Source organism: Hylobates moloch, unplaced genomic scaffold, assembly GCF_009828535.3.
Source record: "Hylobates moloch isolate HMO894 unplaced genomic scaffold, HMol_V3 SCAFFOLD_20, whole genome shotgun sequence".
Taxonomy (NCBI): domain Eukaryota; kingdom Metazoa; phylum Chordata; class Mammalia; order Primates; family Hylobatidae; genus Hylobates; species Hylobates moloch.
The window spans coordinates 45,922,941-45,937,994 of record NW_026652295.1 but is presented as its reverse complement, the minus strand read 5'-3'; the positions used below and the strand labels follow the sequence as shown (position 1 = coordinate 45,937,994).

The 15,054-nt window shown below is 37.9% G+C and overlaps 1 protein-coding gene across 1 annotated transcript in view; it reads right to left on the bottom strand.

The window, feature by feature from the left end:
- Positions 1-383: 383 nt before the first annotated feature.
- Positions 384-15,054, bottom strand: part of CD2AP (CD2 associated protein) — a 157,804-nt gene continuing 143,133 nt past the window's right edge. The window contains exons 17-18 of the mRNA XM_032140345.2: positions 14,527-14,590; positions 384-930 (exon numbers count right to left, since the gene is read on the bottom strand). Of these exons, the coding sequence (XP_031996236.1) occupies positions 889-930; positions 14,527-14,590 (106 nt within the window). The 3' untranslated portion in view covers positions 384-888. The remainder of the gene's footprint in view (positions 931-14,526; positions 14,591-15,054) is intronic.

The following is a 15,054-nucleotide window of genomic DNA, read 5'->3' as shown; positions in this document are numbered from 1 at the left end:
TTCTAGGCACAAGTTAAGGGTTAAATTAACGGTTTTAGATTCTTCAGACCTAACAAATTTAAAATACAGTTCGTATTTCCCCAAATGTTTAACAATCCAACATATTTTAACTAAGTTCCTTTTATGACTCCTATAGTGCAAGCAACATAAAATATTCTAAAAGTTGATGAAATTATTTTGATTATCCATTAGTTCTTACTATATGCATGGGTGAGTAATCTGATTTATATAGCTAGGAAACTCCTATTTCATCACCCAAAATATAAACAGCATTGCAGACAAACAGGCACAACAGTGTAACCTAGGGTAAGAGGATAAAAGTAAAAATACACACACACACACACACACACACACACACACACACACACACACACAACACACACACACACACACACACACACACACACACACACACACACACAGTTTATATCCCTTATGCATTATGGAAAAAGTAGTGACTATAGTTACTAAAAAGCTAATCTGTCCCTCTGAAATAGTATATCTTACAGATTACTTGTAAATATATCCCCATATTTATAGTATAGATCTCTTTAAAAATAATACAAGTTTCAATAAAAAAAACTACTGTGCACATTCTTATTTATATATATTCAGTAGTATTTTCAAGCAAACAATTTTTTAAAAAGTGTTTGCAATCTCAGCACAGTTAAGAAATAAGGCCTCTTTTTCTTCATATTGGCAAAACAAAATATATATATATATATATATAAAAATTCACCCTCACTCTACTTTTCTATAGATATTACACTTCATTTACTCATATTTATCACAACACCAGAATTCACAATTTTTAAGTAACAAGTCAGCTGAAGTTCATAGTGTTGCTTCTGAATCCCTGGAACATTATGAACACCAGGTCCACACCACTCAAGAAGACAGGACAGCTTTTTTCAGCTTCTCTATTTCCATCTAAAACAAAAAACATAAATTGAGCAATACATAAAATATGCTTAGTTTAGTAGTTTATTTTACTCTATGTCATTAAGATGTGATCATACTTTCAAGCTTTCAGATTTTTTTTCCAGACCTAAAATCCAATTTCCCATGGTATAATTTGGTTGAATAAAGTTTCAACAGTACCATGCAAGTTCTTAAATGGCAGTTACAATAAGAAAAAAGCAATTATAGCCCTTTCAGCCAGAACAATGTTAAGTCATGTGAGCCTTTAAAATTAAAGCTGTAAAAAAAATCAGTCAGTCCTACAAAGAACAAAAGAATCCTTGAAACCAAATTAAGAAATGTACATGTATCTATAATTAAACAAAGGATACATTAAACAACCGTAATAAGAATAAAGACCTGTTTAGTTCCATGTTTTTCACAAATTATGCTTAATTATAATTATTGTCAAATCACTTGACTTGGTTTCAATTTACTTATCTGTAACCAGTATATACTACATTAAATATCTTAAAGCCCAGGAATATATTTAAGATTCAGTCAAGGTGCTTGATACAGTTCCACCTTTAGGCAGAAGGCATTCTTCACTTAACAGAAATTCATAACTTAAGGAATTTATGAAGAAGGAAATCAGTTCATTAAGTTTGCACAATAACTACACAGAGTTATTCAATACTGACATATTCAAATGGCTAAGTTGAGGCTCAAAGACATTAAACAGGATGCCAATGTTCCACACTAACAAATGACACAGGACTTGTCATGGTAAGATTTAGGGCTTTAAAGCCCACAGTTTTTATACTGATTTCTCTTCTCAATTCTATAGCATTTTGATCATCGTTAACCTTTCACTGCATGAGGAAACATATAGGCCTTGCCTTATCCTGATGGCAACACCTTCCTCAAGAGTGCACATAAACAATACATGCTTTGGCTAGTTTCGACAAACAGTACATTATTAAATGATTAGGACTTTGCCATAGTCAAAAAGTATAATTTTTATGTGTTCACAATCTCCTAAAGGATTATAACTACTCAAGAACCGTTTATTAATTTCAGGATCTTCCTTGATATGATTCTCTAAATATTACGATGATTAGCTCAATGTTTTAGCAGCACTGGACTACAACAAGCCTGTCTTCAATTTGGATTGAGACGATAGCTTTCATTGTCAGCCCGATCTGTTATTAAAGTCTTTATTCCAAAGATACAGAAAGCGGTAAGAAAAACAAATTGGTAGAAGAGGGAGTAGGGAGTGTGAAGGCTACTACTGCATGCATAATCGGCAATACTTCTTGTAAACTGCTATTTGTGACACACATTTAGTTATCACTGGACAGGGATCATCATGGCGGACGGGAGGCAAGACTAGATTGCAGCTCCAGACAGAACAGCATGCGGAGACTCGCATTGTGAATTTTAGCTCCAGATTGACTGCAAGAACAAACCAGCAATCCCGAGAGGACCCACAGACCCTCTGAAGAAAGCGGACTGCTCTTGCAGGACCTGGGAAACACCCCAAATACTGTGTGTGTCCCAACTGCGGAAGTGAGAAAGGGAGACCCTCCTTTCCCGGACACACACCCCCACTGGAGAAAATGAAGGTCTGTTTGCAGAAGTTTCCAACTTCACCTGGATCTGACTCAATTTAGAGAGCCGAGCAAAATACAGGGGGGTAGAGGAAGCAGCTGAAAGGCCCTGGGAGCTTGCTGAGTCCCCAAGCAGGCCATTCCTGCCTGGCACCACAGGGATCCATGGGAGGGCGGCCAGAGGAGCAGGGGGTAAAACTCCACAGGGAGAAGGAAATCTCTAGCTAAACTTTGTAACAATTTGAATGGGGCGAGAGACCTCTTGGCCACAACTCTGGGTAGGAGGGCATATCCAGTTTGCAGACTCCACAGGTGAGGGAAGAACCAAGCCCTTTTCTTTCGCAGCTAGAAGGCAGGTAGCCTGGGGCAAGTTTTCAAGCCCATCTCGCCCACCGTCTGGAAACAGGGCTGTTGGGGGAGGCACGGTGGAATTGAGACTGGTCCTTCAGTTTGCGTGGGAGGTGGATGAGGCCTGTGACTGCCAGCTTTCCCCTACTTCCCTGACAACCAGCATGATTCAGCATAGGCAGCCATATTCCTCCTAGCTACACAACTCCAGTGACCTGGCAATCTCACCTTCATCCCCAACAGCAGCCACAGCAAGACCCGCCCAAGAAGAGCGTGAGCTCAGACATGCCTAGCCCTGCCCCAACCTGATGGTCCTTCCCTACCAACCCTGGTAGTGGAAGACTAAGGGCATATAATCTTGGGAGTTCTACGGCCCCGCCCACTGCTGGTCCCTCTCCATACTACCACAGCTGATGCTTGCTGGAAAACGCCATCTCCCGGCAAGAGGCCAACCAGCACAAAAATACAGCATTAAACCACCAAAGCTAAGAATCCTAACAGAGTCCATTGTACCCCCCTGCCGGCCACCTCCACTGGAACAGGCACTGGTATCCACGGCTGAGACCCCCACAGACACTTCACATGACAAGAGTCTCTGCAGACAACCCCCAGTACCAGCCCAGAGCCTGGTAGAATCACTGGGTGGCTAGACCTAGAAGAAAGACAAGCACCACTGCAGTTCGGTTCACAGTAAGCCACATCTGTAGGAAAAGGGAGAGAGTACTATATCAAGGGAACATCCCATGGGACAAAAGAATCTGAAGAACAGGGGACAAAAGAATCTGAAGAACAGTCTTCAGCCCTAGACCTTCCCTCTGACAGAGCCTACCCAAACGATAAGGAACCAGAAAACCAACCCTGGTAATATGACAAAACAAGGCTCTTCAACACCCTCAAAAAATCACACTAGTTCACCAGCAATGGATCCAAACCAAGAAGAAATCCCTGATTTACCTGAAAAAGAATTCAGGAGGTTAGTCATTAAGCTAATCAGGGAGGCACCAGAGAAAGGTGAAGACCAATGCAAGAAAATCCAAAAAATGATACAAGAAGTGAAGGGAGAAATATTCAAGGAAATAGCTTCAAGAAAAAAAACAATAAAAAATTCAGGAAACTTTGGACACACTTTTAGAAATGCAAAATGCTCTAGAAAGTCTCAGCAATAGAATTGACCAAGTAGAAGAAAGAAATTCAGAGTTCGAAGACAAGGTCTTAGAATTAACCCAATTCAACAAATGCAAAGAAAAAAGAACAAGAAAATATGAACCAAGCCTCCAAGAAGTCTGGGATTATGTTAAACAACCAAACCTAAGAATAATTGGTGTTCCCTGAGGAAGAAGAGAAATCTAAAAGCTTGGAAACATATTTGAGGGAATAATCGAGGAAAACTTCCCTGGCCTTGCTAGAGTCCTAGACATCCAAATACACGAAGCACAAAAAAAACCACTTGGGAAATTCATCACAAAAAGATCACCACCTGGGCACATTGTCATCAGGTTATCCAAAGTTAAGATGAAGGAAACAATCATAGGAGCTGTCAGACAGAAGCACTAGGCAACCTATAAAGGAAAACCTATCAGATTAACAGCAATTTCTCAACAGAAACCCTACAAGTTAGAAGGGATTCGGGCTCTGTCTTCAGCCTCCTCAAAGAAAACAATTAGCCAAGAATTTTGTATCCAACAAAACTAAGCCTCATACATGAAGGAAAGATACAGCCTTTTTCAGACAAATGCTGAGAGAATTCGCCATTATCAAGCCACCACTACAAGAACTGCTAAAAGTTGCTCTAAATCTTGAAACAAATCCTAGAAGCACATCAAAACAGAACCTCTTTAAAGCATAAATCACATAGGAACTATAAAACAAAACTACAAGTTAAAAAGCAAAAACAAAAAAACCAAAGTACATAGGCAACAAAGAGCACAATGAATGCAATGGTACCTCACATTTCAATATTAACACTGAATATAAATGGTCTGCATGCTCCACTTACAAGATACAGAACTCCAGAATGGATAAGAACTCACCAACCAACCATCTGCTGTCTTCAGGGGACTTGCTTAACATATAAGGACTCATATAAACTTCAAGTAAAGGGGTAGAAAAAGGCATTTCATGCAAATGGACACCAAAAGCAAGCAGGGGTAGCTATTACATCAGACAAAACAAACTTTAAAGCAACAGCAGCTAAAAGAGACAAAGACAGACATAATAGAATGGTAAAAGGTCTTGTCCAACAGTAAAATACCACAATCCTAAACATATATGCACCTAACACTGTGGGTCCCAAATTTATAAAACAATTACTAATAGACCTAAGAAATGAGATTAGACAGCAACACAGTAATAGTCAGGGACTTCAATACTCCACTGACAGCATTAGACAGGTCATCAAGACAGAAAGTCAACAAAGAAACAAATTACTTAAACTATACCTTAGAACAAATAGACTTAACAGATATATACAGAATATTTCATCCAACAACTGCAGAATACACACTGTATTCAACAGCACATGGAACTTTCTCCAAGATAGACCATATAATAGGCCATAAAACGAGCCTCAATAAATTTAAGAAAACTGAAATCATACCAAGCACTCTCTCAGACCACAGTATAATAAAACGGGAAATCAAGTCCAAAAGGAACCTTCAAAACCAGACAAATACATGGAAATTAAATAACATACTCCTGAATGAGCACTGGGTCAAAAACCAAATCAAGATGGAAATTAAAAAATTATTCAAACTGAACGACAATAATGACATAACCTACCAAAAGCTCTGAGATACAGCAAAGGCAGTGCTAAGAGAAAACTTAATCACCCTAAATGCCTACATCAAAAAGACTGAAAGAGCACAAACTGACACTCTAAGGTCATGCCTTAAGGAACTGGAGAAACAAGAACAAACCAAACCCAATCCAGCAGAAGAAAGGAAATAACCAAGATCAGAGCAGAACTAAACGAAACTGAAACAACAACAAAAAAATACAAAAGATAAATGAAACAAAAACCTGGTTCTTTGAAAAGTAAAATTTATAGACCATTAGCAAGATTAACCAAGAAGAGAGAAAATCCAAATAACCTCACTAAGAAACGAAACAGGAGATATTACAACTGACACCACAGAAATACAAAAGATCATTCAAGGGTACTATGAACATCATTATGCACATAAACTAGAAAACCTAGAAGAGATGGATGAATTTCTGGAAAAATACAACCCTCCTAGATTAAACCAAGAAGAATTAGAGATCCTGAACAGGCCAATAACAAGCAGCGAATTTGAAATGGTAATTAAAAAATTACCAACAAAGAAAAGCCCAGGACCAGATGGATTCACAGCAGAATCTACCAGACATTCAAAGAAGAATACCAATCTTTTCGACACTATTCCCCAAGATAGAGAAAGAAGGAACCCTCCCTAATTCATTCTATGAAGCCAGCATCACCCTAATACCAAAACCAGAAAAGATCGTAACCAAAAACGAAAACTACAGACCAGTATCTTTGATGAACACAGATGTTAAAATCCTTAACAAAATACTAGCTAACCAAATCCAACAACATATTGAAAAGATAATCCACCATGATCAAGTGGGTTTCATACCAGCGATGCAGGGATGGTTTAACATACACAAGTCAATAAATGTGATATACCACATAAACAGAATTAAAAACAAAAATCACGTATCTCAATAGATGCAGAAAAACATTAGACAAAATCCAGCATCGTTTATGATTAAAACTCTCAGCAAAATTGGCATACAAGGGATATACCTCAATGTAATAAAAGCTATCTATGACAAACCCACAGCCAACATAATACTGAATGGGGAAAAGTTGAAAGCATTCCCTCTGAGAACTGTAACAGGACAAGGATGTCTGCTCTCACCACTCCTCTTCAACATAGTACTGGAAGTCCTAGCCAGAGCAATTAGAGCAGAGAAATAAATAAAGGGCATCCAAATAAATAAAGGGGAAGTCAAACTGTCACTGTTTGCTGACGATACAATCCTTTACCTTGAAAACCCTAAAGACTCCTTCAGAAAGCTCCTAGAACTGATAAAACAATTCAGCAAAGTTTCGGGTATAAGATTAATGTACACAAATCAGTAGCTCTTCTATACACCAACAACAATCAAGCAGAGAATCAAATCAAGAACTCAACCCCTTTTACAGTATCTGCAAAAAAAAAAAAAAAAAAAAAAAAATACTTAGGAATACACCTAACCAAGGAGTCAAAAGACCTCTACAAGGAAAACTACAAAACACTGCTGAAAGAAATCACAGATGGCACAAATGAAAACACATCACATGCTCATGGATGGGGAGAATCAATATTGTGAAAATGACCATACTGTCAAAAGCCATGTACAAAGTCAAGGCAATTCCCATCAAAATACCACCATCATTCTTCACAGAATTAGAAAAAACAATTCTAAAATTCATATGGAACCAAAAAAAGAGCCCGCATAGCCAAAGCAAGACTAAGGAAAAAGAACAAATCTGGAGGCATCACACTACCTGATTTCAAACTATACTATAAGGCCACCGTCACCAAAACAGCATGGTACTGGTATAAATATAGGCACATAGATCAATGGAACAGAACAGAGAACTCAGAAATAAACCCAAATACTTACAGCCAACTGATCTTCAACAAAGCAAACAAAAACATAAAGGACACCCCTTTCAACAAATGGTGCTGGGATAACTGGCTAGCCACATGTAGGAGAATGAAACTGGATCCTCATCTTTCACCTTATACCGAAATCAACTTAAGATGGATTAAGGACTTAAACCTAAGACCTGAAACTATAAAAATTCTTGAAGATAACAACAGAAAAACCCTTCTAGTTACTGGCATAGGCAAGGATTTCATGACCAAAAACCCAAAAGCAAATGCAATAAAAACAAAGATAAATAGTTGAGACCTAATTAAAGAGCTTGTGCATGGCAAATGGAAGAGTCAACAGAGTAAACAGACAACCCACAGAGTGGGAGAAAATCTTCACAATCTATACATCTGACAAAGGACTAATATCCAGAATCTACAACAAACCCTAACAAATCAGTAAGAAAAAACAATCCCATCAAAAAGTGGGCTAAGTTCATTAACAGACAATCCTCAAAAGAAGATATACAAATGGCCAACAAACATATGAAGAAATGCTCAACATCACTAATGATCAGGGAAATGTAAATCAAAACCACAATGCGATACCACCTTACTCCTGCAAGAATGGCCATAATCAAAAAATCAAAAAACAGTAGATGTTGGCATGGATGAGGTGATCAGGGAACACTTCTACACTGCTGGTGGGAACGTAAACTAGTACAGCCACTATAGAAAACAGTGCAGAGATTCCTTTAAGAACTAAAAGTAGAACCAACATTTGATCCAGCAATCCCACTACTGGGTATCTACCCAGAGGAAAAGAAGTCATTATTCGAAAAAGATACTTGCTCACACATGTTTACAGCAGCAAGATTCACAATAGCAAAATCATGGAACCAACCCAAATGCCCATCAATCAACAAATGGATAAAGAAACTGTGATATATATGATGAAATACTACTTAGCCATAAAAAGGAATGAATTCACAGCATCTGCAGTGACCTGCATGAAATTGGAGACTATTATTCTAATGAAGTAACTCAGGAATGGAAAATCAAACATTGTATGTTCTTATGGACATGCAGGAGCTAAGCTATGAGGAAGCAATGGCATAAGAATGATACAACAGACTTTGGGGACTTGAGTTGAAGAGTGGGAAGGGGGTGAGGGATAAAAGACTACGAATATGGTGCAGTATATATTGCTCAGGTGATGGGTGCACCAAAATCTCACAAATCACCACTAAAGAACTTACTCATGTAACCAAACACCACCTGTACCGCAATAATGTATGGAAAAAATTAGTTATCAGGCAAATACATTGCTAGAGTTTCTCTTTTAGCACTTGTATGTTCACTGTTCATTTTTAGTAAACATTATAATACTGTATAATGTTAACATTATAGTAAAGTACTACTTTTAATCTTTGGAGAAACACCTTTCTCCTTTAAGTAAATTATTCTAAAACGTTAGTGCCTTAGGTGTGCTTTTACAAATACGGGGTAAAACTGTACCCAAACAAAAGAAAAAATATATTTGTAATACAAGTCAGTGAGAGGCCAAGTAACAGCTGACTTTGCTAGAAAAATAAAATCATATTAAATTATCCAAAAGACCCTTAAGAATTATGCTAAAAAAGACTGATTTTTTTTACAGTTTTAATTTTAAAGGCTCACGTGACTTAACATTGTTCTCTAGTAGCTGGGATTACAGGTGTGTACCACCACGCCCAGCTAATTTTTATATTTTTTAGTAGAGACAAGGTTTCGCCATGTTGGCCAGGCTGGTCTCGAACTCCTGACCTCAGGTGATCCACCCACCTTGGCCTTCCAAAGTGCTGGGATTACAGCTGTGAGCCACCGTGCCCAGCCACTAAATTACTTTTAATCAGAGACAGACTAATATCAATTTAATGACGGTAATTGTTTGAGCAGGGCCTTGAGAATCTGTAGAACGTGGGCATTAGAAGATGAAGCAAAAGGACAATCCAAGAAGACACAGTAAGAATAAAAATTTGGACTTATCAATTTTAAGAGGCACAATGGAGAATCAGCAAGTAAAGAAAGAAAGATAGATAGGACCAAAATATAAAAACACCTCATACAGTTAAGTTGTTGGAACTTTATTCAGCATGTAATGGAAAGCTCTTGAAAGTACTCCATGAAGGAAAGGTTAATCTGAGATAAGAATCAGAGTACTCAAGAAAGCTAAGCAGAAGATAATAAGCATCATAACAAGACAGAGTGGGGATAATGACATAAAGATTAGGAGGTAAAGCTAATAGGACTAAAAGTGAATGGAACTAGAAGAGAACCATGTACAAAGTACCATGTCTATATGACTATATGGGCCACAGAAATTATCAACAGAAACAGGAAATCAAAAGAACAGGAGAGGAAGATGATAAATTTAACTGGGGACATGCTAAATCTAAGTTCATGATGAAACATCCAGGGGGGACTAATAGCCAGAAACACAGGATACAAGCTGGGAAAATACGAACTTGATTTAGAGGGGAGAGGCACTAGAGCTAATCATTAGATTCGTGAGTATTGATGAGTTCAAAATGTGAATGCTCAAACAGAAAAGCCAAGGATACCAGTGAAGGATTATTTACATTTAGGTTACAAGGAAGGAAGAGGAAGGCCAGGCATGGTGGCTCATACCTTTAATCCTACCACTTTGGGAGGCCAAAGTGGGAGGATCACTTGAGGCCAGGAGTTTAAGATCAACCTGGGCAACATAGTGAGAACCAGTCCCTACAAAAAACTGAAAAATTAACCAGGCATGAAAGTGCATGCCTGTAGTCTCAGCTACTTGGGAGGCTGAAGCAGGAGGATCACTTGATCCCAGGAGTTTGAGGCTGCAGTGAGCTATGATTGTGTCACTGTACTCTAGCCTGGGTGACAGAGTGACTCCCTGTCTCTAAAAACAAAATTAAGAAAGTAAAAAAAGGAGGAAGAGGAGATGGAGAAGTTAGAGACAATAGGATGTAGTATCATCTAAACCAAGACAAACCTTTGACAGGGTGGCAATGGTAAAAAATGTGATCTGTTGCAGGAACTGGAGACCTTGAATTTGGCATCAGTAAACCTAACCTAAGATGCAAGGGGTTGCAGACTGAATTGAAGGTGAAAAATCAGAGACCACAAAAGTAGAGTTTTTTTTTAAGAGGATGGCGGTTGTTTTCATATTTCAACAAATGAACCTCAAGTGAAAAGAGAAAGTAACTGCAGTACATCAAGAAGGCAGCTAGACCTAAATGGGGGCTATTCTTAGATTCCGAATAATGGAAAAAGTATTTTCATACAAAGTAGTAAAGTTGCCAATAGAGGATAATGTTGGAAATAAGGAAAAAATAAAGTCTGATAATTTACAAAGTACTTTCACATAAATTATCTCAACTAAAGCTAAAGGAGGTTAAGTGACTTGCCTAAGTTCACACAGTATAATTTAATCCCGAAGTGCAAAGGTTCTGAAGATTGGTTGCTTCTGTTAAAAACATCTTTAAGGCCAGGTGCAGTGGCTCATGCCTGTAATCGCAGCACCTTGGAGGGCCATGGCAGGTGGATCACCTGAGGTCAGGAGTTTGAGACCATCCTGGCTAACACGGTGAAACCCCATCTCTACTAAAAATACAAAAATAAAACTAGCCAGGTGTGGTGGCGGGCGCCTGTAGTCCTAGCTACTCTGGAGGCCGAGCTGGGAGAACGGCGTGAACTCAGGAGGCGGAGCTTGCAGTCAGCCAAGTTCGTACCACTGCTAAAAAAATAAATAAATAAAATAAAATAAAATAAATAAAAATAAAAATTAAATTTCAGCTCCATTGCTGTTAATCATTGATACGATTTGCATCTGTGTCCCCATCAAATCTCAGATTAAAAGTAATCCCCAGTGTTGGAGGTGGGGCCAGGTGAGAGGTATTTGGATCATGGGGTATTTGGATGATCCATGTTTGGATCATCCCCTTCATGATAAGTAAGTTCACACAAGATCTGGTTGTTTAGAAGTGTGTGGCCCCTCCCACTCTCTCTCTTACTCCCTCTCTCGTCATGTGAACTACGTGCTCCTACTTCACCTTTCACCATGAGTAAAAGCTCCCTGAGGCCTCCCCAGAAGCTGAGCAGATGCAGGAACCATGCTTCTTCCTATACAGCCTGTAGAACCGTGAGCCAATTAAATTTCTTTTCTTTATAAATTATCCAGTCTCAGGTATTTCTTTATAGCAATGCAAGAGTAGCCTAACACTATCATTCCAAACCCTACTTTTTTCAATCTTATAATAGGAACAATAATCCTTACATGTTGTTATGTGTGTCCGATGAGATAATGTGCAGAAAATGCTAAGCCTAACTAACACACAGTTTAAAACAAAAAAGTTAGTGGATTCTCAGGATAAGAGCAAAGGTTTTCCAACTGCAAGTCCCAAATTCTCTCTTGTTCTACAAACTGCTGACAAAAGAAACAGGGTAAGTAATGAGGCAGACTAAAAAACAGAAGGGAGTATGAAATACTTAAACAATGGGAAGAGTCTCTAAAAAAAGGTAGTATACAACTTTCTCTGAGATATGCAGAAAGAATAATGCAAATGAAGATAAACATTAGTGAAGGAGAAAAAGAAAGCTAAGAAAGATAAAGGAAATAGTCAAAATTGCCAATCACCAGTGGAGAATTAACATAAACTCTTAAGTTTAAAGTGGGAGGCAGTGAATCTACAGCCATATGTCACAACCACCAGTCCTGTCCCTGAGCAAAGAAAGAATGAAAATAGCTTAACTGCACAGAAGAGAGAACTACAGGGATACCTCGTTTTATTGTACTTCGTTTTGCTGTGCTTCACAGATACTGCACTGTCTACAATCAAAGGCTGGTGGTAATCCTATGTTGAGCAACTCTATTGATGCCATTTTTCCAACAATATGTGACACTTTGTATCACTATGTCACATTTTGACAATTTTCACAATATTTCAAATGTTTTCACTGTAATTATATATGTTACGGTGATTTGTGATCAGTGATCTTTGATGTTAATATTATAATTGTTCTGGCACCCATATAAAACAGCAAACTTAACTGATAAATGTCATGTGTGTTCTAACTGCTACACTGATCAGCCTTTCTTCTGACTCTCTCCCCCTCTACTTGGCCTTCGTTATTATCTGAGACAGAACAGGCCTAATAATAAAATTAGGCCAATTAATAATCCGAAAATGTTCTCTAAGTGTTCAAGTGAAAGAAATAATCACATCTCTCTCAAATTAAATAAAAAGTTACAAATGACTAAGCTCAGAGAGGAAGGCAATGTTGAAAGCCACAGCAGGTCAAGAGATTGGCCTTTTGCCCCTAAACAGTTAGCCAAGTTTTCATTGCAAAGGAAAAGTTCTTGAACAAAATTAAAAGTGCTACTGCAGTGAACATATGAATAAGAAGAAAGCCTAACAGCCTTATTGTTGATACAAAGGAAAGTTTGAGTGGTCTAGATAGAAGATCTAACCAACTGTAACATTTCCTTAAGCCAATGCCTAATCCAGAGTGAGGCCCTAACTTTCTTCAATTCTGTGAAGGCCTAACAGAGGTGAGGAAGCAGCACAGAAAAAGTTTGAAGGTAGCAGAGGCTGGTTCATGTGGTTTAAGAAGCCATCTCCACGACATAAAAGTGGAAGGTAAAGCAAGTGCTAATGTAGAAGCTGCAGCAAGTTATCCAGAAGATCTAGCTAAGATGGGAGTTGGCTACAGGAAACAAATTTTCAAAGGAGGTAAAACAGCCTTCTATTGAAAGAAGATATCATCTAGGACTTCCATAACTAGAGAGAAGTCAATGCCTGGCTTCAAAGCTTCAAAGGACAGGCTGACTCTTGTTAGGTGAATGCAGCTGGTGGCTTTAATGGAAACCATCACTTATTTTATCATTCTGAAAATCCTTGGCCCTTAAGAATTATGCTAAATCTTCTACTCTGCCTATGCTCTACAAATGGAACAACAAAGCCTGGATAACAGCACATCTGTTTACAGCATGATTTACTGAATATTTTAAGCCCACAGTTAAGACCTACTGCTCAGGTTAAAAAAAAAAAAAAAAAGGATTATCTTTAAAATATGAATGCTCACTGACAATGCCCTTAGTCACCCAAGAACTCTGATGGAAATGAACAAGGAGATTAATGTTACTTTCATGTCTGCTAACACAACATCCATTCTGTAGCCCATGAATCAAGGAGACATTTAGACTTTCAATTCTTATTAAAGATACACATTTTGGAAGGCTATAGCTGCCATAGATAGTGATTCCTCTAATAAATGTAGGCAAATAAACTGAAAACCTTTGGGAAAAAATTCATCACTTTAGATGTCATGAGGAACATTCACGATTCATAAGAGAAAGTCAAAATGTCAATATTTTGGAAGATGACTCCAACTCCCAGGGATGACTTTGAGGATCGAAGACTTCAGTGGTAACTGAAGATGTGGTAAAAACAGCAAGACAATGAGAATTAAAAGTGGATCGAACTTGAACAGATGAGGAGTTGCTTCTTTTGGATCAGCAAAGAAAGTAGTTTTGTGAGGTGGAATCTACTGTTGGTGAAGATCATGTGAATGTTGCGGAAATAATAAAGGATTTACAAAATGTAAACTTAGTTGATAAAGCAGAGGCAGGGTTTAAAAAGAGTACTGACTCCAATTTCAAAAGAATACCCTTGCCACTAATTAATTCCACTAATATCCGTCCCACCTTCTGGTAACCATCCTTCTGTTCTCTATGAGTTCAATTGTTTTAATTTTTTTTAGCTCCCACAAATAAGTGGGAACATGCAGTTTGTCTTTCTGTGCCTGGCTTAACATAATGACCTCCAGTTCCATCCATGTTGTTGCAAATGACAGGATCTCATTCTTTTTTTGTGACTGAATAGTAGTCCATTGTGTGTATGTCCAACTGAAGTAGTATAGCATAATTTGTACAGGAACCAATTACCCAGCTGGATTGGGAAAAACATGTCCAGTTTATGCTCACTAAACTCTCAATGCTGGAAGAAATGAATTACCTCTAGATTACTTCTCATTGCCTTTTCTTCTTCCAAATCTTTTCGCAGTTTTTCCAGTTCTTTCCTAAAAACAAAGTACTTATATTACTGCTAAGTCTTTTGATTAAATAATTTATTTGACTAATGTTTACAGGCTTTTTGTTACCTAACCTACCAGTTCATGGGAAAAACATTTTAAGGGCAATAGCAATGTTAATTAACAAAAATGTAAGATTTTCTAGTTAGAATGGTTCAATGCAACAGTTAAAAACTCAGCAAAACCAAGACAAATCTATCTGAGATCAAGAAATCAAGCAAATTCAGAGCAGCTCATGAAGACAGAAATAATATCTAACCTTTAGAAGAAATTTTCTATATTCAGCTATCATGCATTTTTCAGGTTGGAAAACTCAAAGCCCAAGCAATTTGGTAAAATGAATGTCAACACATCATAATACAAGGCAAGTTAACAGTTTATCTGATAAGATAACCTAGACTTTGAATTTCTTTCTCTATTTTTAAAAATTAAATACCACATTAAAATCCAAA